The sequence below is a fragment of the Puma concolor genome, chromosome C1 (genome assembly GCF_028749965.1).
Source record: "Puma concolor isolate L17-30 chromosome C1, mPumCon1.1.hap2, whole genome shotgun sequence".
NCBI lineage: Eukaryota > Metazoa > Chordata > Mammalia > Carnivora > Felidae > Puma > Puma concolor.
Genome location: NC_141674.1, coordinates 106,115,070 through 106,137,315, shown reverse-complemented (window position 1 = coordinate 106,137,315; position 22,246 = coordinate 106,115,070). Strand labels below are relative to the sequence as shown.

Genomic DNA, 22,246 nt, shown 5'->3' with positions numbered 1-22,246 from the left:
AGATCAGTTTATGTTAGATCAGTTGTTTTCTGTTTTCTTTTTACACAAAGAACTTTTTTTAATAGGATCCTTAAGTGGTAATGGAAGTAAATAAAAAAGATAAAGCAAAGCTGCTCAAGTAGAAGCAGAAACGCAGCACGTTGTTTGGTTGTCTCTGAGGCTTTGTGGGGCTTCTCAGAAATCCACCGTGAGAACTACTGGATTATTTTTAACAATGATGAGATTCTCTCTTGATTTGAGGAAATCAGCATTGGAGATGTGATCCAACTTGTCTCTTTTCAGGCCTTTTCCTCCCCACTCCACTTTCACTCTCCGATTCATTTTGTTCCAACTGGGGACCCACAAAGGACCTCTGGTAGATATCTTAAAATCTCAGTGCACTGGCATGGCACCCGGATAGACACACTAGGACGTTGTGCATTAGTGAGACAAATAAAACTTCAAAATCTTCCAATTCTGCTTTCTAGTATTGAGAGTTAGAGAGAAGCTTAGAACAAGCAACATTTTATAGACCAAAGGAATCTATACTATCAATTCTTGTATCAGTTGTTGGGCAACATACTTGTGTTGGAAAAAGCTGGTAATTTTGTTTTCAGCCTTAAAAAGTTGAATTAGTAAATATGGAATTAGCTAAGCAGAGATCACTTGTCTCAGGAACTAAAGTGAATAAAATCAACATTGACTTTCAGACTATAATTTCATAAAATATTTTATTGTTCTGATGGACAGGTAACTTGCAGAGGAAGTGAAGTTACCAGGAGATAGAATTGCTGGTATCTGCTTATTTTCTGTGTGCCTTGTTAGCTTCTATTCCATTGCTCTGCATGAAGGTTGGCAGATGTGACTCTACCTTCTGAGATTTAAGCACTCCTAAATCTAAACACCATAGTTCTTTAGCAGCTCGCTTGGTATTTATATCACTCTCTCTGCTCTCAGATGGCCAGATGTGACCACCTGGGTGGGGCATCTCTCTCTCTCTCTCTCTCTCTCTCTCTCTCTCTCTCCCCCCATGCAGGGAGAATCACAGTGAAATTGAACGGCGGCGACGGAACAAGATGACAGCCTACATCACAGAACTGTCAGACATGGTGCCCACCTGTAGTGCCCTGGCTCGAAAACCAGACAAGCTAACCATCTTACGCATGGCAGTCTCTCACATGAAGTCCTTGCGAGGAACTGGAAATACATCCACTGATGGCACCTACAAGCCTTCGTTCCTCACTGATCAGGTCACTGGGCTGCACAACTCTGAGCAAGTCTAGAATCTGTTGAAAGTTTTGATCTTTTGGGGATAGATAACCCTAATTCTATTTAGGGCCTTATATTGGGAGTCAGAGCAGAGCTGAGTCTGTAGACTGTTTAAAGTGCAAGAATTCAGCTGTCAAGGAAAAATTCAGACCATGGGAAAGTAGTTTCAATTCCTGGCTGTACATTCATTAGCATTGAAACAGTGAGAAGTACAACAGACTTTTGCAAACTATTTGGCAAGCTTATAGGTATTTTAGATTTCACCCATGAATACAGCCTGTAAGGTGGAAAAAGAGTGGAACTGCAGGAAAAAGAGATGACTATGTCCATGGAACCAGCCCTCTTCATTGGCTTTAAGGTTCTAGAAGATGGAAAAAATCTACTTCTTATTCCTGAAGCAGCGTTCAGTTTTAGTGATAAAAGGAATCTAACAAGGCAGTCATTGTTCCTTAGAGATGTACGATGGTGCATGTAATGAGAAAAATATAGAAGGTAAAAACATTTCCAGCCTTTCAGGAACTCAGTCTAAATATGAACATGTGAGTGGGTGGAAGTCAGTCTGAATATGACTATTTAAGTGGCTGGATACACACATAAGCGAAAAATGAGAGGAAAATGCATAGAGAAGAAATAAATTTTTAAAAAACTTTTTAATAATTTGGGGCACCTGAGCGGTTCAGTCGGTTAAGCATAGGACTCTTGATTTTGGCTCAGGTCATGATCTCACAGTTCGTCAGTTTGAGCCCCACATTGGGCTCTATGCTGACAGCTCAGAGCCTGCTTGGGATTCTCTCTCTCTCCCTCTCTCTCTGTCCTTATCCCGCTCATGTGCACTCTCTCAAAATAAATAAACACTAAAAAATTTTTTTTAAATTATTGATAATTTATATGAGGCTAGATAAATATATACTGGAGGGATGGCAAAAGTGAATAGAATGACCTGGCCTGAGTGAGGATGGTCAGCAAGACTTCTTTTTTTTTTTTTTTTTTTTTAATTTTTTTTTACATTTATTTATTTATTTTTTTAAATTTTTTTTTAACGTTTATTTATTTTTGAGACAGAGAGAGATACAGCATGAACGGGGGAGTGTCAGAGAGAGGGAGACACAGAATCTGAAACAGGCTCCAGGCTCTGAGCTGTCGGCACAGAGCCCGATGTGGGGCTCGAACTCACGGACCGTGAGATCCTGAGCTGAGCCGAAGTCGGCCGCTTAACCAACTGGGCCACCCAGGTGCCCCGCACATTTATTTATTTTTGATAGAGCATAAGTGGGGGAAGGGCAGAGAGAGAAGGAGACACAGAATCCGAAGCAGGCTCCAGGCTCCGAGCTGTCAGCACAAAGCCTGACACGGGGCTTGAACTCACAAACTTTGAGATCATGACCTGAGCCGAAGTCGGATGCCCACCCGACTGAGCCACCCAGGCTCCCCTAGTCAGCAAGACTTCTAAGAGTAAGGAAGCCGTGTTCTGTTTCAATGATTAAATATAACCCGTGGGGAAGGAGGGGTCACCTGGGTGGCTCAGTCAGTTGAGCATCCGACTTGGGCTTGGGTCATGACCTTGTGGTTTGTGAGTTCAAATCCCATGTCGGGCCCTGTGCTGACAACTCAGAGCCTGGAACCTGCTTCGGATTCGTTGTCTCCCTCTCTGACCCTCCCCCACTCACGCTCTCTCTCTCTCTCTCTCTCTCTCTCTCTCTGTCTCTGTCTCTCTCTCTCTCAAAAATAAATAAACATTAAAAAAAGATTTTTTTTTTTTTTAATAACACAGTGGAGGTACCTGGGTGGCTCAGTCAGTTGAGCATCTGACTCTTGATTCCAGGGTCATGGGATTGAGCCCTGTGTGGGGATCTGTGCTGAGCATGGAACCTCCTTGGAGCTCTCTTTCTCTCTACCTCTGCCCTTCTCCCCCACTTGCATGTACGTTCTGTCCCTCTCTGGCTCTCTCTAATAATAATAAAAAATAACCGTGTTTTTGCAGAAAAATTTGGAAAATACAAGAAGTATAAGGAAGAAAAATTGACCCATAATGTTACTCTTTTATTCAAGGGATTAGAAGGAAGGAATGTGGTTTGGAAGAAAGGAATAAGAATAGTTTTCCAGGGCGCCTGGGTAGCTCAGTCGGTTAAGCGTCTGACTTCAGCTCAGGTCATGATCTCACAGTCCGTGAGTTCGAGCCCCGCGTCAGGCTCTGTGCTGACAGCTCAGAGCCTGGAGCCTGCTTCAGATTCTGTGTCTCCCTCTCTCTCTGCCCCTCCCCTGCTCATGCTATGTCTCTGTCTGTCTCAAAAATAAATAAAAACATAATAAAAAAAAATTAAGAAAAAGAATAGTTTTCCAAGTAGGGATTGTCTGTATGATAGCACACATAGTATGGATTTTATATATATGTATTTTGGAATAGTTACTTAGTTTGTTCTAACAACAGACATAGAGATACTGATTCAGTCGACTCCAGTCATGCACCTATTGTGAGTTAACCAAGTGTTTTTGTGCTATGAGAAAAATGAGATAAGAGATAAAGAGGAAAACAAAGAGATAAGAGTCACTGGTGGAAAGAGGTAAATAAATAGATCACAATATAAACACACAATCAGTTCTATCCTAAAGGTACAGTATTAAGTCCTGTAGAAGTATAAACATGGGAGAACAAGAGTAGGGGAATAGTATTGGGAGTAACCCAAGCAAATAGCTGGTAAGAATGATTTGGTTATTCAAGGCAAATGAAGGAAGGAGCTTAGCAAGCCTTGGGAGATGATAATAGGTAGGCTGGGACCTGATGATCCAATATTTAGGTGTTACGTTACCAAATTTAGATATTAATTTTTAGGCAGTGGGAAGCCATAAAAAAATGTATGCATCATTGTAGCATTTTAAGGCTCGGTTGGAGAGAATGAAAGCAGGGAGACCATTTCATTAATTTGGGGGTAAGATGACGGACAGTGATGTAGTATTGGAAATGAAAATGATAAAAGAGAGTTCTCACTAGAGCATAAGAGATTGTAATTAGATTTTGAGTCTTGTAGCCTGAGAGGAAGGTGATACTGTTAATCAAAAAAGGAAATGCTAGGGGTGCCTGGGTGGCTCAGTGAGTTAAGCTGACTCTTGATTTCAGTTCAGGTCATGATCTTGTGGTTTGTGAGATCCAGCCCCGAGTTGGAGAGCCTACTTTGATTCTGTCTCTCTCCCTGCCTCTCCCCCCGCCTCTCCCCACTTTCTCATGCTCTCTTTCACTTAGAAAATAAATAAATTTTAAAAAAAATGCTAGAAGAGCACAGAGGATTGTTCTTTGGAGGGGGAGATAATGATATGTTTTGAGATGTTGAAATTGAATTGCTGATACAGTGTCTAAGAAGAAATGTTTAACAGATAGTTGGAATTCAGGAATTCAGGTCTGCTTAAAGCTAAAGAAGAAAAGTTTAGGCAAGTCTAAAGATGTAGATTTGGGTATCATTTCATAGCACGGAGGAGTGGATATGATTTCTCAGGGAGAGAGTATGGTATAAATAGAGAAGAGAACTTAAGATATAACTTAGGAAATACCTATACTTGAACAAAGAGAAGGGAGCCTGAAGCAGAGAAGGGACATTTAGAAGTGCAGCAAAAGTTGGAGGATGGTGTTGTAGAAGCTAGAAGAAAATAAAACTTAAAAGGATAGAGTGGACAATGTTAACAGATTCTGCAGAAGACATCAAGTAACATGATAAAGACCCAGGAAAGAGGACTTGAATTGGCAGTTAGGACATTGATAACCTGCTGGAAGCAACATGAACGGTTTAGAGTGAAGATTGTAGTGTGATTGAGAAATAATTGAAAGATAAGAGAATGGAGCCAGTGAATATAACATTTTTCTTAACATAAACTTGGCACTGAAAAGGAGATCATTTGGGCAAAGTTGAGGAAAAATTTGCATGGAATTGAGAAAACTTGATCATGTTTATAGATCTGAGGGGAAAGAGTGAAAATGAACATATTTGTAGAGCAAGATCGTAAAAAGAGACCAAAGGGGGTGAAATCAAGAACTCAGTTACTGTTAGTGGTGAGCTTTCTTACTCCCCATCTTAAGTCCTGAGATTGAGGAGGAGGTGGATACTGACACAGAGAGGATGAAGAAATAATTGATAAGGAAAAGCTGTCATGAAGGCCCTTACACTTAGGTTGCAAAGCTGTGACTATGGATCAGGCAGGAGCCAGCAATTGCTTCTGGAGAGAGAAATCAATCCTGTACTATCTTATTCTTTCCATGAATAATACTTGGCTTTTAAGAGTTCAGTATTAACTTGTATTTCTCTTCTTTGAACAGGAACTCAAACATTTGATCTTGGAGGCAGCAGATGGCTTTCTGTTTATTGTCTCATGTGAGACAGGTCGGGTGGTTTATGTCTCTGACTCAGTGACCCCTGTTTTGAACCAGCCTCAGTCTGAATGGTTTGGTAGCACACTCTATGATCAGGTGCATCCAGATGACGTGGACAAACTTCGTGAGCAGCTTTCCACTTCGGAAAATGCCCTGACAGGTGTGAATTATGTGGATGGAAAAAGAATGGGAAGTCCTTTTTTTTTCTGAAACAGAAGAGGTGTTTTAGCTCAATGTTCGTTGAATCTGGCAAGGCTTCTAGAATTTTCTCCTTTAATGAATATGGTCAGTTTTTTCTATCTACATGGAGATAATATAATTTGTAGCTTATCTTTAGAAAATGTTTCTTTAATGATAGGGCACATATAGAAGTTTAATTTTAATGTAAATAAAACAGTAAGTAAAAACCAAATCTAATAAACTTTTTTTTTATTCTAAAAGAATTAATTGCTTCATGTTTTTGTCTTAATTTGTATGGGTAATTACCTGGTATTTTTTTCTACCTGTTTGTGCCTCTCTTTGGCTTTATACTGGGTTCTATGATAATAGATTTTTATTTTAGAGATGTTATCCGTATAAGTTTTTACTTTTTTCTTTTTTTTTTTTTTTTGGTTGTATTTGTACTATTTTTCTGTTTTTTTCCCTCCCCCACTCCCCCACAACCCCATTTTAATGCTGTTCAGTCCTTTTGCCAGAGTTTGGCTATAGGAAACACAAGTGCTCCTTAAGCAACTCTGGAAAAAAAATTAAAGTGGAAGCAGATCAAAACTGGTATTTAAAATACAAGAAAGCCTACTATGGTTAAATTAATGTTGTTTTAGTTTTCCCTTCTTTTAGGTTTTTATGGATTTTATTTTTCTAGTTCTTTTCCCCAGAAGTTGCCATTTGTTTCTAGTTTCTCTGGAAACAGATATGTGTTTCTATAGCATACGAAAATATGTTTTTAAACAATGACATTCCCTCAGTGTGCATGTGTACATGCTTGTGTACATGCATGTGTATAAGCTTTTCCTTATGTTCTTGTTAACCTTTCGCTTACCAACAATACTTTCCACTCCTACTTTCCTTCCTTGCACAAGGTTATATCTCCAGTGGTGGCTTTGAACTTAAGTTTAAGATTCATTGATGCGAATTGAGCTATTTTAGACTTGAAAAAATCCGTCCCCTCCTTGTTATAAGCAAGGAGATTGGAGGGAATGATTAGGATGCTTACCTTTGCCTCCAGTGTCTCTCCGGCTTTCCCCCTCGTACAAGAACACACTCCATACTGCTCTTCATTTCTTTTTTCAGGGCGTATCCTTGATCTGAAGACTGGAACAGTGAAAAAGGAAGGCCAGCAGTCTTCCATGAGGATGTGTATGGGCTCAAGGAGATCATTTATTTGCCGTATGAGGTAAGTGTCAGGCTGTGGACTGTATTTGACACAGGAATAGTAGCAGAGGGTTTGATTTCTGGTTAGAGGAGTTAAACTTTTAAATCCAAGCTCTAGTTGGATTAAATTTAAGTGTTACCACATGGGTTGTAACAGAATAAAGTGTTTGATAAGGAAACTAAATTTTAATGAACTCCTCCTGTGCCAGACATTATGCTAGGAAGTTTATTGCTATAGTCTCATTTCCCACATCTGTCCTTCAGAGTCGAATTCATGGTACCTATTTTGTTGTTAGAAAGAAAAAAAAGGACTCAAAAAATTAACTTCCCAGAATTACATAGATAATGCCTGATATAGGATTTTATTTTATTTTATTTTTATTTATTTTTTAAATGTTTACTTATTTTTGAGAGAGAGAGAAAGAGAGAGGCAGAGAGAGGGAGGCAGAGAACCCAAAGCAGACTCAGCACTGTCAGCACAGAGCCTGATGTGTGGCTCGAACTCACGAACTGTGACATCATGACCTGTGCTGAAGTCAGACATTTAACCGATTGGGCCACCCAGGCACCCCAGGATTTTATTTTAATCCACAGTAATTGGATTCCAAAACCTATATGTTTTCCCCAGTACATCACAAGACAACATCCATGTACTCATGTCATTGCTGCATTTTTCTTTTTTTCATAAAATGTTGATACTTAATTATGTCTTTCTGTTAGTATTTAGTGTTTATAAATTATACATTTTAGTATTGTGAAGAAAGTATGGTGGTACATTCTACACAGGTAGAAAAGATCTCTCTTAAAATTACAAAATAAATTCAGGTTGTATAATAGAAATTTACTAATTTATACCATCTACTAAGGATGCTTATTAGAAATGATGAGTAGGATATTAAGAAAGGTTTCCTGAGAGATTTACAGAATTGAATATTATGTGGCTTAATGCTTTAGAATAACTTCTGGAACTAGATTACTGGATTTCCCACTTAGTATCTTCTGGGACCTTGAGCAGATTACAGGACTACTTTGTGTTGTGATTTCGTCTAATGGAATTATATTAATATCAACCTCATAAAGTTATTTTGAGGATGAGATGAATAAATATATGTAAAGATGCTTAGAATAGTGCGTGGTACATATTAAACTCTGTATAAGTTTTACCTATTATTATTTTAAAGAAACGAGAGAAGGAAAGTGGAGAGGGTGGGAGAGAATGTCCCAGTACGTGGACATGGCCTACGTAGAGACATAGGCAGAAGCAAGAGAAATAATAAGGATATGTAGCAAATAGATTGGGATGTGGTAAAGAACAGGAGTCTGCAAACCACAGCTCTTTATTTGCAAATAAAGCCATATAGGAACATAGCATGTGCATTTGTTTATGTATTGTCTGTGGCTGTTTTCATGCCCTAATGGCAGAGTTGACTAGTTGCAACAGATTTTATGGTCCACGAAAGCTGAAATATTTACCATCTGGTCCTTTACACAAAAAGTATTCTGGCCCCAGTGTAGAGAATTTCTGCATTTGAGGAGTATGTGGAACATTTTGAACTTCAGATTCTGGGCTCAGTTATAAGTTTTAGAAATACCAAACCTGGTTCATTTATCCTTCTGTGTTTCATTGTATCCAGAGCCTGTTATCTGGCTGTTAACGGATGAAAAGTTCTTTAATAGCACAGCGTAATTGCTTTTAATGTCTCCGTTCCTTGAAACAGGTGTGGCAATAGCTCTGTGGACCCTGTCTCCATGAATAGACTGAGCTTTGTGAGGAACAGATGCAGGTGAGATCCTAAACAACGAAGAACCAAAGGGATGGCCAAATTCCTGTAGAGATCATCACTTTTTAAACTATCTTACTGTGTGTAGTACTTCCTTCAGCAGCCCTTACCTTCATCCCTCACTTCCCAGTTACTTAATTTTCTGGCAATATTTTCCTGACCTTCTGCAGCGTCTTTTGCTCATCTTGTTTTAAAGAAGTGGCCCTACCACTTTACCAACTTACTTTCTGCTGTAATACCTTTTGGTTGCTTTACTTTGGCAAGGCTCAGAAATATGGTGGTCACTTTGGGGTGGAAGAGGCCAAAAAGTGACCACTTTTCTAAACATCCAAGAGCCTAAAGTTAAAGGTACTAAACCAGCGTTGCCTTTTAAATGTTACTGGGTAGTTTTTCTCCTCACACATGTACTTCTTCTAGGAACGGACTTGGCTCTGTGAAGGATGGGGAACCTCATTTTGTGGTGGTCCACTGCACAGGCTATATCAAGGCCTGGCCCCCAGCAGGTAGGGAAGTTGGATTTCTTCCGTGGTGCAGCAGGATTGTCACAGAGTCTGAGAAAGTTAGCTCTAGTATTTGTCATGTACCTGGTACATGATATGTACTGTGGTATAAACTATAAGAAAACACGAAAGAAAAAGCAGATAGACTTCTGCTCCTCCTTTATAGTCCAGTTGGGGAGATGGATTACTCAGACTGGAAAATGACTCAATGTTGGCTGTGTCACAGAATGCAATTTTAAATGTGCAGATTCATAATAATATATACTGAATACCTATTTTCTAAGTATTTGTGTGCAAAGAAGCAGTTGGCATTGAATGTAGTTAATTTGAGAAAGCTACATAAAGTAGGAGCACGACTTTGAGGGAAAAGAGGGAAATGGCTTGATTGTAGTAATTTACAAATGGGATATTCCCTGTAAAGGCTTTAAATCAGGATGTGAGCAGAGTAGCTTTACTAGAACTGGAAGTCAAACAGGGAATATGAGAAGGGTGGTTGGGGTGCAGGGGTCAGCCTTTTAAACTGGTTTGTCAGAATCTCCAGATCTTAGCCACTTTATTACTTCCCTGCTGGATGGGTATGATTGGGAAGTGGGATTGTAGAGAGAGGGAAACTAAGAGAAAAGGGAGGCAAGGTGGTATATTGGGGTAAGAAATTGAACTTTGTATTTGGAAAAACCTGAGTTTGATTCTGGCATTGTTACTTATTAATGGTATAACTTAGGGTAAGTTGCTTGACTTTATAAAAAGAACCCCTCAGATTTCTTACCTATGATTTGGAGATTATAACTCCAAACTCAAAATAACTCATGCAGAGTTATTTTGAGGATTAAATTTAATGTAAGAAAATCACTCATCCCAGTGCCTGGCATATAGTACGCATTCAATAAATGGCAGTTAAATGCAATTAAGAAAAATTTAGTTGTTTTTTTTTAATTTTATTTATTTATTTATTTATTTATTTTTTTTTTTTTTCAACGTTTATTTATTTCTGGGACAGAGAGAGAGCATGAACGGGGGAGGGGCAGAGAGAGAGGGAGACACAGAATCGGAAACAGGCTCCAGGCTCTGAGCCATCAGCCCAGAGCTCGACGCGGGGCTCAAACTCCCGGATCGCGAGATCGTGACCTGGCTGAAGTCGGACGCTTAACCGACTGCGCCACCCAGACGCCCCGAAAAATTTAGTTTTAAGTGTAGTGACATTTGAACTTTTTAATTTATATATCGTGTAAACCATACTTTTGCAGTATGCATGGTCTTTCATTCTTCTGTATTGCTCTCAAAGAAATACTATTTTTCTTGGTAAAAAAAAGATGCATATGCAAAGACTAAAGAGAATGCAGTCTTCTTCCTTTTCCACACAAAATATTGAAACATTGGCTTCTCTCTTTTCCAAAGGACATAAATAACTGTTGGTGTTTGGTTTCATTTCATTTTTGGTTGTTTGCTTACTTTAAAAGACACAGGTTGGGCAAGACATCTGTTATCTGCCTATCATTATGGTCACAGAATGAATGACTGTCTTCATATATGTTTGGCTTGGCCAGCATGGTTTTTAAGAATACTTAGGGTGGGACTTGTACTCTGCAATTTATTACAATTAATATGGGTAAAATACATGAATTATTATATGTAAAAATACTTAAAATAGTACCTGGCATATGTGGTAAGTTCTGTGCAATTGTTGTCTTACTGTTATTCTAATCATTCAGCACTCTCTATTGTGCTATACTTAGTCTCTTCATACCTACATGTATTTTAAATCTTTCTATCTGTATTGAAGGCAATTGAGTTTGAAATCCCTGTTAAACCTTTTTAACTTCACCTTCCTGAAGGTGTCTCCCTCCCAGATGATGATCCAGAGGCTGGCCAGGGGAGCAAATTTTGCCTAGTCGCCATTGGCAGACTACAGGCAAGTATGAATTTCCACACCTATATCATCTTTTTTTTTTCCTTTTTTCCTTCTTTCTTTATTTTTCAGTTTTCTTTGAGTATTTGTTTTTTAACTTTTAATCCCAATACAGTTAACATATGGTATTATATTAATTTACTAGTGTATTAGTTATATTAGGTGTATAGCAGAGTGATTCAGTAATTCTATACATTACTCAGTGCTCATCATAAGCATATTCTTGGGGGGATGGGAATGGGTTAAATAGGTGATGGGTACTGAGGAAGACACTTGTGATGAGTACCGGGTGTTATGTGTGTGATAAATCACTACCTTTCTACACCTGAAACTTAATTACACTGGATGTTAACTAATGAATTTAAATAGACACTTGGAAAGAAAATAGTGTTTTCTTAATCTTCTTCACCTTTTTCACCTATCCCCTGACCCAGAGTTTGTTCTCTGTAGTTAAGAATCTTATTTTTTGTTTGTCTTTTTTATCTTTGTTTTGTTTTTTAAGTCCACATATATGTGAAATCATATGGTATTTGTCTTTCTCTGACTTATTTCACTTAGAATTATGCTCTCTAGATCCATCCATGTTGTAAATGGGAAGATTCCATTCTTTCTTACGGCTGAGTAATATTCCATTACGTGGGTGTGGGTGTGTACGCGTACGTATATATATGTATATATATACACACCCACACACACACACACATATATCATCTTTATCCATTCACCTATCGATGGAGACTTGGGCTGCTGCCATAATTTGGCTATTATAAATAATGCTGCAGTAAACATAGTGCATGTATATTTTCGGATTAGTGTTTTTATATCCTTTGCATAAATGCCCGGTAGTGGAATTACTGGATCATATGGTAGTTCTCTTTTTAATTTTTTTTTTTTTCAACGTTTATTTATTTTTGGGACAGAGAGAGACAGAGCATGAATGGGGGAGGGGCAGAGAGAGAGGGAGACACAGAATCGGAAACAGGCTCCAGGCTCCGAGCCATCAGCCCAGAGCCTGACGCGGGGCTCGAACTCACGGACCGCGAGATCGTGACCTGGCTGAAGTCGGACGCTTAACCGACTGCGCCACCCAGGCGCCCCTCTCTTTTTAATTTTTTGAGGAACCTCCATACTGTTTTTCACAGTGGCTGCACCAGTTTTGCATTCCCGCCAACACTGCACAGGAGTTCCTTTTTCTCTTCATCCTGGCCAACAGTTGTTTCTTGTGTTTTTGATTTTTAGCCATTCTGACAGATATGAGGTAGTATCTCATTGTGGTTTTGATTTCCATTTCCCTGATGATTAGTGGTGTTGAGCATCTTTTCATGGGTCTGTTGGCCATCAGTATGTCTTCTTTGGAGAAATGTCTGTTCATGTCTTCTCCCATTTTTTGGTTAGATTATTTGGGTGGGGTTTTTTTTATTTTTTTTGTTTTTTGGTGTTGGGTTGTATAAGTACTTTATATATTTGGGTACGAACTCTTTATCGGATATGTCATTTGCAAATAGCTTTTCCCATTCAGTAGGTTGTCTTTTAGTTTTTTTGGTTGTTTTCTTTGCTGTGCAGAAGCTTTTTTATTTTGATGTAGTCCCAGTAGTTTATTTTTGCTTTTGTTTCCTCTGCCTCAGGAGCCATATCTAAAAAAAATGTTGCTGTGGCCAATGTCAAAGAAATTATTTCCTGTGCTCTCTTCTAGGATTTAAAAAGAATGTGTATTCTACTGTTTTAGGATGGAGCATTCTGAATATATTTGTTAGATCCATCTGGTCCAGTGTGTCATTCAAAGCCACTGTTTGCTTGTTGATTTTCTGTTTGGATGATCTATCCATTCAAGACAGTAGCATGTTAAAGTCCTTTACTGTTACTGTATTACTACAGATTACTTCTTTTATATAATATATTAGCTGCTTTATATATTGGGTGCTTCCAATATGTTGAGTGCATAAATACTTACAATTGTTCAGTCTTCTTGTTGGTTTATTCCTTTGGTGATTATATAGTGTCTTTCTTTGTCTCTTGTTATAGTCTTTGTTTTAAAATCTATTTTGTCCAATATAAATATTGCTACCCTGTTTCTTTTCACTTCCATTTGCATGAGTGATAAATGCTTTTCCCTTCACTTTCAGTCTTCATATGTCTTTAGGTCACAAATGAGTCTCTAATAGGCAGCATATAGATGGGTCTTGTTTTTTATATATTGTCACCCTGTGTCTTTTGATTGGAGCATTTAGTCCATTTACATTGAAGGTAATTCTTGGAGTGCCTGGCTGGCTCAGTCGGTGGTGGAGCATCTGACTCTTGATCTCAGGGTTGTGAGTTCAAGCCTCATGTTGGGGGTGAAGCCTGTGCTTTGTTTCTTCTCTTGCTCTCTCCTCTAATGATGGTTTGTTGGCTTTATTTAATGATATACTTGGATTCCTTTATTTTTTGCATATCTATTACTGGTTTAATTTGTGGTCACCATTAGGTTTGTGTATAACATCTTTTGCATATAGTAGCTTATATTAAGTTAATGGTCACTTAAGTTTGAACCCATTCTTTATTATACTTTACATTCTTCTATTTTGTGAATCCCTGGACTGATATTTATAAACCTACTTAATTTTACTGCTTTTGTGTTTCCTACTTTTTTTACTCCTCCTTACTGTCTCAAAGAGCCCCCTTTAACATTTCTTGTAAGGTTGGCTTAGTGGTCATGATTTCTGTAACTTTTGTTGGTCTGGGAAACTTTATCTGTCCTTCAATTGTGAATGATAGCCTTGTTGGATAGAGTATTCTTGGCGGCAGGGTTTTTTCTTTTCAATACTTTGAATATATCATGCTGCTCCCTTCTGGTGTACAAAGTTTCTTTTGAAAAATCTACTGATTATGTTATGGTTTTCCTTTATATGTAACTGTTATCCTTTTCTTTTTTTCTTCTTGCTGCTTTAAAATTTTTTTTTTCTACTTTTTGCCAATTATTGTATGTCTTGGTGTGAACCTCCCTAGGTTGATTTTATTGGGGAATCTCTGTGCCTTCTGGATCTGGATTCCTATTTCCTTTCCCAGAAATTTGGAAGTTTTCAGCTATTATTTATTCAAATAAATTTTCTGCCCCTTTTTCTCTCCCTTCTCCTTCTGGGATCCCTATAATGTGAATGTTCTTAAGCTTGCTGGCATGACTGAGTTCCCTAAGGCCATTTTCATTTTTTATTTATTTATGTTTTCCCTCTTTCCTGTTCAGCTTGATTGCTTCCCATTATTCTATCCTCCAGGTTACTGATTCATTTTTCTGCTTCCTCTAGTCTACTATTTATTCCATCTAGTGTATTTTTAATTTCAATTATGGAGTTCTTCATCTCTGATTGTTTCTTTTTTATGTTTCCTGTCTTTTTGTTAAGGGTCTCACTGAGGTACTCCACTCTTTTCTCAAGTCCAGTGAGTATCTTTATGTCCATTACTTTAAATTCTCTATCAGGCATATTACTTTATCTCTGTTTTGTTTAGGTCTCTTGCTGTGATTTTGTCCTGTTATTTCATTTGGAACATATTCCTCTGTCTGTTTCTATGTATTAGGAAAGGCAGCTACATCTCCTGCTCTTGAAAGTAGTGGCCTTATGAAAAAGGGGTTCTGTAGTGCCCTGCAGTGCAGTGTCCCCTGTTCCCCAGAACCTGGCACTTCAGGGGTGTCTCCTGTGTGTGCCCCGCTATTGTGGCTGGGCTGCTTTTGCTTCGGTCCAGTCGTCTGCAATGGCTCTTTGTCCGTTGTGGGCAGGTTTGGTCCCTGTGTTGTTAGTAGGCTAGTCTGGGGCCACCGTGGCCTTAAGTTGAGTCTGACCAGACGTTTGCCAGAGATAAATAGCACTCAGCCACGGGAGGATGCATGAGCAGAGTGCGAGGTGTTCACAAGGTTTGCAGGGTTCTGCTATGGAAGGAAACCTGGAGCTGCAGCCTGGCTGGAGGGGGTGTGCCTGGGTGGGGCACACTGTTCGTAAGTGAAGTAATGAGTGTTGGTACCCCACTGCTCCTGCAGGTGTCTGCTTGTGCTGGGGGGTGGAGGAAGGTAATGGCACCAGCAAGCTCCATTGTTCCTGGAGAAGTTTTCAGATGATCCCTGCCCCTCCAGCACATCCTCTGAAGTTAGTAAACAAATCTCCTTCCTGTATACCTCAGGTGTTTTTCATAGTGCTGCTTCCATGCTGTATCTCCCTCGGACTGTTTGTTGTGCTGTTTCTTTAAGAGCAGGGACTTAGTTTCCTCTTGCCCTCCCAGCTTTCCCTTGAGATTGCTGATTTTTAGTGTTCCAGGTTTTAAGCCCTGCTATTTGTAAGAATTCTTGAAATTCCACCCCTCTGGTTTTCAAAGCCAAATGTTATGGGGATTTGTCTTCCCCATAGGGGCTCTGCTGTGTGAGAGTATGTTTCTCTCCCTCCTGCTGACAGTCACACAGGTCTGCTTAGTGGGTCTGTTTAGCTCCTAATTGCATCTCTACCCTTCCTACCCTCTTAAGTGTGGCCTCTTCTCTACGTAGCTGTGGAGAGTTTGTTCTGCCAGCCTTTGGGTCATTTTCTGGATTATTTACACTGATGTGGCTTTTATCTAGTTGTATCCATGGGACAAGGTGAGTTTAGGGTCCTCCTGCTCCACCATCTTCCCTGGAAGTCCTATATCATCCCTATTCAGTGAGAAGAAATCTCCTCAGGACTTGTTCATGTTATTTTTATTTTACTCTCTGAATATAAATGAAGAATTATATAAAACTCTAGATATTTGGAAAAATATGGCATTCATAGTTTGCTTCTCTTAGATTTAGAAGAATCTGAAAAGGATGAGAAGAGGAGGGAGATCTTTTCCCTTTATCTTTCATACTTTGACCTTTACAAGTGCTGAATTTTCTATTTCCAACTAATTTCTTCTGCTTCTATCAGGAGAAGAGAGATCTTTTCATTTTGTCATTACATGACTAGAGAAGTGGAAGTATTTTGATTCTTCCCATAAAGTTAGATAAGTTTCTTGGTTACCGGAGACTATAATTTTCCAATCTGAATAATGAACACAGCGCAGCCAAGCTGAATGACAGTAGGTGAATTTTGGGTTGAATGAATTTTTATCTTCTTTACAGAGTTGGTAAAGAGTACAGATGTGGGGGTGAAGCTAGGCCTCTTGGTCTCTCTAATTGTGATTGTAATTTTTTCCTTTCTGAGTGAGATGTGAAAGCACAGAAATTCCTTAAACTGGGATCCTCGTGTTTATGTATATGATCACGAGGACATGGGAAACGCATCTATAAAGAATGGAATCGTTTTATCTTGTTTTTATCTCTTTACTTTCAGGTAACCAGTTCTCCCAACTGTACAGACATGAGTAACGTTTGTCAACCAACAGAGTTCATCTCTCGGCACAACATTGAGGGGATCTTCACTTTTGTGGATCACCGCTGTGTGGCTACTGTTGGCTATCAACCACAGGTGAGGAGGTACAGCTGTTACACCACTAATACTTAAACCTGTTTACCTTGGCTTTGTTTAGATTATTCAGTCATGTAATTCCAGAATAGCCAAAACATGTTAGCCGCAGGTCAGAAAAAAGAGATGATCCTATTCTATCAGTAGCTAAGTTTATTCTCCGCTTCCTGCCGGTGTTATTCATCTAACCTAGAAAAATACATTTTGTGAAACCAGGTTGGGACAGCAGGCATGAATGTGTATTTATTTTTTCTTGTTGATATTAATATAGATAATAATAATGCAAAAGTGTCATTTTAATTTTTATAATGGTATGACCATTGTTAGATAATTTTTGTAGTCACCTAGGTACATAGTAACCCACAAAATATGCAGATTTGGCACCAGTTATGATTTTATTGAAAATTTTTTATTAAAATTTTTTTTAATATCCATTTATTTTTGAGAGAGAGGGACAGTGTGAACAGGGAAGGGGCAGAGAGACAGGGAGACAGAGAATCTGAAGCAGGCTCCAGGCTCTGAGCTGTCCGCACAGAGCCTGATGCAGGGCTCAAACTCATGAACTGTGAGATCAGGACTCGAGCTGAAGTCAGACACCTAACCGACTGAGCCATCCAGGTGCTCCTTTATTGAGATTTCTCATTTAACAGACTAGGAAGCTATACCCAGAGTTGAGAAATAAGTCATTATACAAACTTTCAAAGCCATATGGCCAGGAGGGACTTCCGATTATGGTTCTGTGAAGAAGTTGGTAAAGAAGAGGTCTTGGAAAAAAAGAACGAAGTTGGAATCACTACCTGATTCATCATCTGTCACATAGTTGTCATCAAGCTAGTGTGGGAGCAATGTAAAGATAGGTATATAGATCAATAGAACCAGAGTGTCTTTTCACATTTATGGTCAGATGATTTTCCAAAAAGATGCCAACAATTAAGCAGGGAAAAGAAGTCTTTCTAACAGATGGTGATGGAAAAGTTGGATATCCACCCGCCTCAAAAGGATGTAAACTCTTACCCACACCATGCACAAAGATCAACTCAAAGACGTAAATGCATGAGAGCTAAAGTTATAAAACTTCTAGAAGAATATAGGAGAATATCTTTGTGATCTTAAGTTAGGCAAAGATTTCTTATAAAAGAATTGGTATCCAGAATATATAAAAGAACTCTCAGAACTCATTAAGATAAACAGCCAGTAAAAAAGGGGCACAAGATTTGAATAGACATTTCACCAAAGAAGCAATAGGAATGGCATATAAAAAGATGTTCATCATGGGGCACCTGGCTGCTCAGTCAGGGGAGCATGCAACTGTTGATCTCAGGGTTGTAAGTTTGAGCTCCATGTTGGGTATAGCAATTACTTAAAAAGAAAATCTTAAAAAACAAAAACAAACAAACAAAAAACCAAGATGCTCATCATCATTAGTCAATAGGAAGGTACAAATTAAAACCACAGTGAGATACCACTATATGTCCAATATTATCAAAAAGTGGGGCACCTGGGTGGCTCAGTCAATTGAGCATCTGACTCTTGATTTCAGTTCAGGTCACAATCTCACACTTAGTGAGATCGAACCTCACATTGGGCTCTGCGCCGACAGTGCGGAGCCTGCTTGGGATTCTCTCTCACCCTCTCCCTTTGTACCTCCCCCACACGCATGTGCAAATACTCGTGCTCTCTCAAAATAAACATTTTTTTAAAAAAGTGTTGTGAGAATGTGGGGAAATTGAAACCATCACATGTTGTTGGTAGACATGTACGATGGCATAGTCACTTTGGAAAAACATTTTGGAAAAATGGAAAAACAGTTTCATAAAAAATTAAATGTGACTTACTCTACAATGTAGCAGTTGCACTCGTAAGTATTTACTTAAGAGAAATGAAACATATGTGCCCATAAAGAAAGATTTTTATTCACAGTTGTATTTCATAATAGCCCCAAAGTGGGAAAACTCAAGGATACACAAACTGTGATACCTTCATGTTAGAATACTGCTGAGCAATAAAAAGGAATATACTTTTGATACATGCAACAACATACATGAACTCCAAAAATCTTAAGTTAATTGTAAGAAGCTAGACACAAAAAACTACATATTATATAATTCCATTTGTATGAAATTTCTAGAAAAGGCAGCACTAAAGTAGAAAGCAGATCACTCACTGGTTGGCTAGGAGATTGGGAGCAGGTGTTGACTACGAACAGGCACAAGGGAACTTTTGGGGGCAGTGGACATATTCTAAAACTGGATTGTGCTAATAATGGTAGTTGCACAACAGTATAAATATGTTAGAGACCATCAAATTGTAGATTTAGAATGAGTGAATTATATGTTGTACATTAGACCTCAAATCTATAAAAATGCAGTTAAAGTAAATAATGTTCTGAAAAAGAAAAATGTTCTAGAGGCCATTTGCTTAGCAGATTCTGTATTTTGGTTTTGTTTGTTTGTTTTTCCTCCTCACTTGTAATCCTGGGATAAAGACAGGAGAAATAAAATCCAAGTCCTTTACTGATGGGCCATGAAGTTAGATGATCATAAAAGTGTCCATCTTACTCTTCTTTTCCATTTTTAGGAACTCTTAGGAAAGAATATTGTGGAATTCTGTCATCCTGAAGACCAACAGCTTCTAAGAGACAGCTTCCAACAGGTAACTTTCTCCCCTGGTTTGGATCTAATATTTTTATTTAATATTTGTTATCATATTAATTCCTCAAATATTTATTGACCACTGACGGAGTACTGTGACAGGCACCACCATAATCTTATGTTTGGTACATAGCCTGTATTTTTAAGGAACAGAAAAGAGAAAAGGACTGGTATTTTGAAACTGTGGATAATGGCCATATTTTGGCTTTGGCTACTCACTGTCTTATATCTAGCTAGCTGTATCCAAAAGACTCTTTAAAGTATTTAAAATACTTTAGGCCTCACTGAACTGTGGATGCTAGTAGAAATATTCATTTCTTAGTTGTTTTATAGATAAGTAAGAGTCAATGGCTTTTTTTTTTAAACATCACAAGTAAGATTTTTTGTCACCATTAAATGTCTGAATTTTAAACAGATTTTGTAGATATTCTCATATCCACCAGCTCGTCCCACTTTAGTACCAGTCTTATCCCCAGTGGCTTTTCCAAAACTAATTCCTTAACCATAAAGCTCCATGAGCGTTTCCAATTCAAACTTGGGCTGCTTCAGCATTTTTACCTAACAGTTAAAGACATCATGAAGTGGATAAATAGATTGGCAAGCCTTTTCTATGTCTTTTCTGATGCTATCTGCAATCAGTTATTTACCATTTCTTTGAAGTCATTTGTCTGCACCTCTCAGGTTATGATTTCTGCCATCTTTTCCTGAATTTGGCGGACCTGTCGGTGCTGAGCATAAGAGGTCTTCTGATTAATCTGATTTATGTGTTTTTTAGTGAAACCAACACAAAATAGACAAAGAAAATAGCTATCAGTAGTCTTAACATGAACATGAGCTTCAATCATTGCCATTTTTTGACCATGGAACACATTTTCTCATGGGTAAGATCTATGCCATAGAAATTAGGCAGTTTTTGCCCTGAACATCCTCAGTAATTAGCTTGAATTTTATAAATGCAACTTTATCATTCATGGCAGATCAGCAGGCTCACTTCAAAAACACGACCCTTGAGGCCATCAGATGAGATTTTGATTCCTTGATTTCTCATGAGTAGTGTTTTTCCAGTATTTCTTATATCCAGTGCCTTCACATCATACCAGTCTTTCTTAGAAAATGGATCAACCACTTTCTTCTTGGCTGCCTTTTTGCCCTTTTATAAAGCATCTGTTCTTGCCAGCCTGCATGGCACTGCTAAGGGAGCCAAAAGGCAAGAGTTAACTCTTAGTTGTAAGCTGACTCAATTGTTATTTTCAGGCACTAGATTTTGAAAATATCTGGTGAATTTAATTTTAGTACAGATTTGGCTTTAGGAAGCATTCTTATATTAGACTAATTTCCCTCTTTAAGCCTCAGTAGTGTCCTTAGGAATACAATAGGTATAATAACAGTACTTAAATTCAGAGGATTGTTGGGAATATTAAATAAGGCAATGCATTTAAAGCACATAGTCCAACTTTTTTTTTTTTTTTTTTTTTTAACATTTATACATTTTGAGAGACAGAGACAGAGCGTTAGCAGGGGAGGGGGCAGAGAGAGAGGGAGACACAGAATCTGAAGTAGGCTCCAGGCTCTGAGCTGTCAGCACAGAGCCCGACATGGGACTCAAACTCACAAACTGTGAGATCATGACCTGAGCCGAAGTCGGATGCCCAACCGACTGAGCCACCAAGGTGCCCCATGTATAACCCAACTTCTATAGAAAATCAGAAGATGGCAGTGAAATGTCTGTCTCCTGAGTCCTCAGCATTACCAGTTCCTTGTACTCCGCTGCAGCTCACAGAAAAATCACATTTCGTGTATGTGTAGGCTCAGAAAAACCATTCTGAAAACCATTCTGACTTCTGTTGAATCCATTCAAAACTAAGGACATGGACCTTTAGTGTGAGAAGATATTGTACAGTATATTTTAAATCCTTGAATTCTGAATTCTTGACACTTTTGGCCATAGACTATTATTTTCTCTCTTGTGGAAAATGTTTATTCCAAAACAGCTTTAATGACTCATTACACACTGTATAATCTCAAAGTTATTATTCTGACATTAGTTGCTACTGTGACTTTAGAGTACCTAGATAAAGGTGCTTTTTAATGTGTGGTCTCCAGCTGCTTACTTGGTTGCTGATTTCCTAATATTGCTATTTAAGTGCAGTTGAATTTATATTTATTTTTCAGTAATAAATTTAGTTATTTCCAATGAAGCTTGTTTTCCTTTTTTTCTCTTCCATTTGAGTTACTGTAGTAACCAAGTGTTTTACACTTGATTTGTACAAGGTGTGTGTTTGTGTGTGTGTGTGTATAAAATGTGCCATTTTATTATTACTAAGTGAAGTACGTTCCATTTTCTGCTGTAATTATTTCTCAGTCAGCTTGTAACATCACCAGTTATTTCCACACTGTTTGCAGCTTAAATACAAATGTTACCACTTTTTCTTAAAAAATATATACATAAAGTAGGTATTTTGAAGCATTGGGCTTATACCTCATTGGAATAGATATATACTGCAATAAGCAGGTTTTCAAAGCCAATACTTAGTTGTGTATAGATGTCATATTCATTCTGTATATATTACACAGTAAGCACATGTAAGAGTTAAAGGCTGCTTAGTATTATTAAAATGCAGTAACTCATATTTCTTTTTTATCATGTTGTTAATGTTCTAAACAAAAAAAATAGAAAAGCACAGAGCCCAGTGCTCAATGTATAGTAAGTACAAAATAACTGTTAGCTGCAAATATTATTTTTTTATTGTTAGGGAGGGAGAGTCAAAGGTAATTTTTTCCCATGATTACTTTCTTTTAAAAAACAAAAGCAAAGCAAAACTAAAGCCAATTTAGTTTTAATAGAAATCTCCATGGATGCTGTGAAAACAGAAGTCCTCAGGTTTGGAGTGGGAAGAACCTAGGATTGAGGAGCAACATGTAAGCTATTTCAGTGTCAAACTACAAATTTCTAGTATAGACTTGTAAAGCTAGATCAGCATATCTTTATGG

At 38.2% G+C, this 22,246-nt stretch overlaps 1 protein-coding gene and 1 pseudogene across 3 annotated transcripts in view; one reads left to right on the top strand and one right to left on the bottom strand.

Moving 5' to 3' along the window:
* Window positions 1-22,246, top strand: part of ARNT (aryl hydrocarbon receptor nuclear translocator) — a 79,391-nt gene that overhangs the window by 46,384 nt on the left and 10,761 nt on the right. For all 3 annotated transcript variants that reach the window (XM_086718137.1, XM_086718135.1, XM_086718136.1), the window contains exons 6-13: window positions 1,016-1,229; window positions 5,552-5,765; window positions 6,896-6,998; window positions 8,695-8,760; window positions 9,175-9,260; window positions 11,090-11,160; window positions 16,467-16,607; window positions 19,182-19,256. In XM_086718137.1, coding sequence (XP_086574263.1) covers window positions 1,016-1,229; window positions 5,552-5,765; window positions 6,896-6,998; window positions 8,695-8,760; window positions 9,175-9,260; window positions 11,090-11,160; window positions 16,467-16,607; window positions 19,182-19,256 — 970 coding nt within the window. The remainder of the gene's footprint in view (window positions 1-1,015; window positions 1,230-5,551; window positions 5,766-6,895; window positions 6,999-8,694; window positions 8,761-9,174; window positions 9,261-11,089; window positions 11,161-16,466; window positions 16,608-19,181; window positions 19,257-22,246) is intronic.
* Window positions 19,616-21,201, bottom strand: LOC112872253 (small ribosomal subunit protein eS1 pseudogene; annotated as a pseudogene).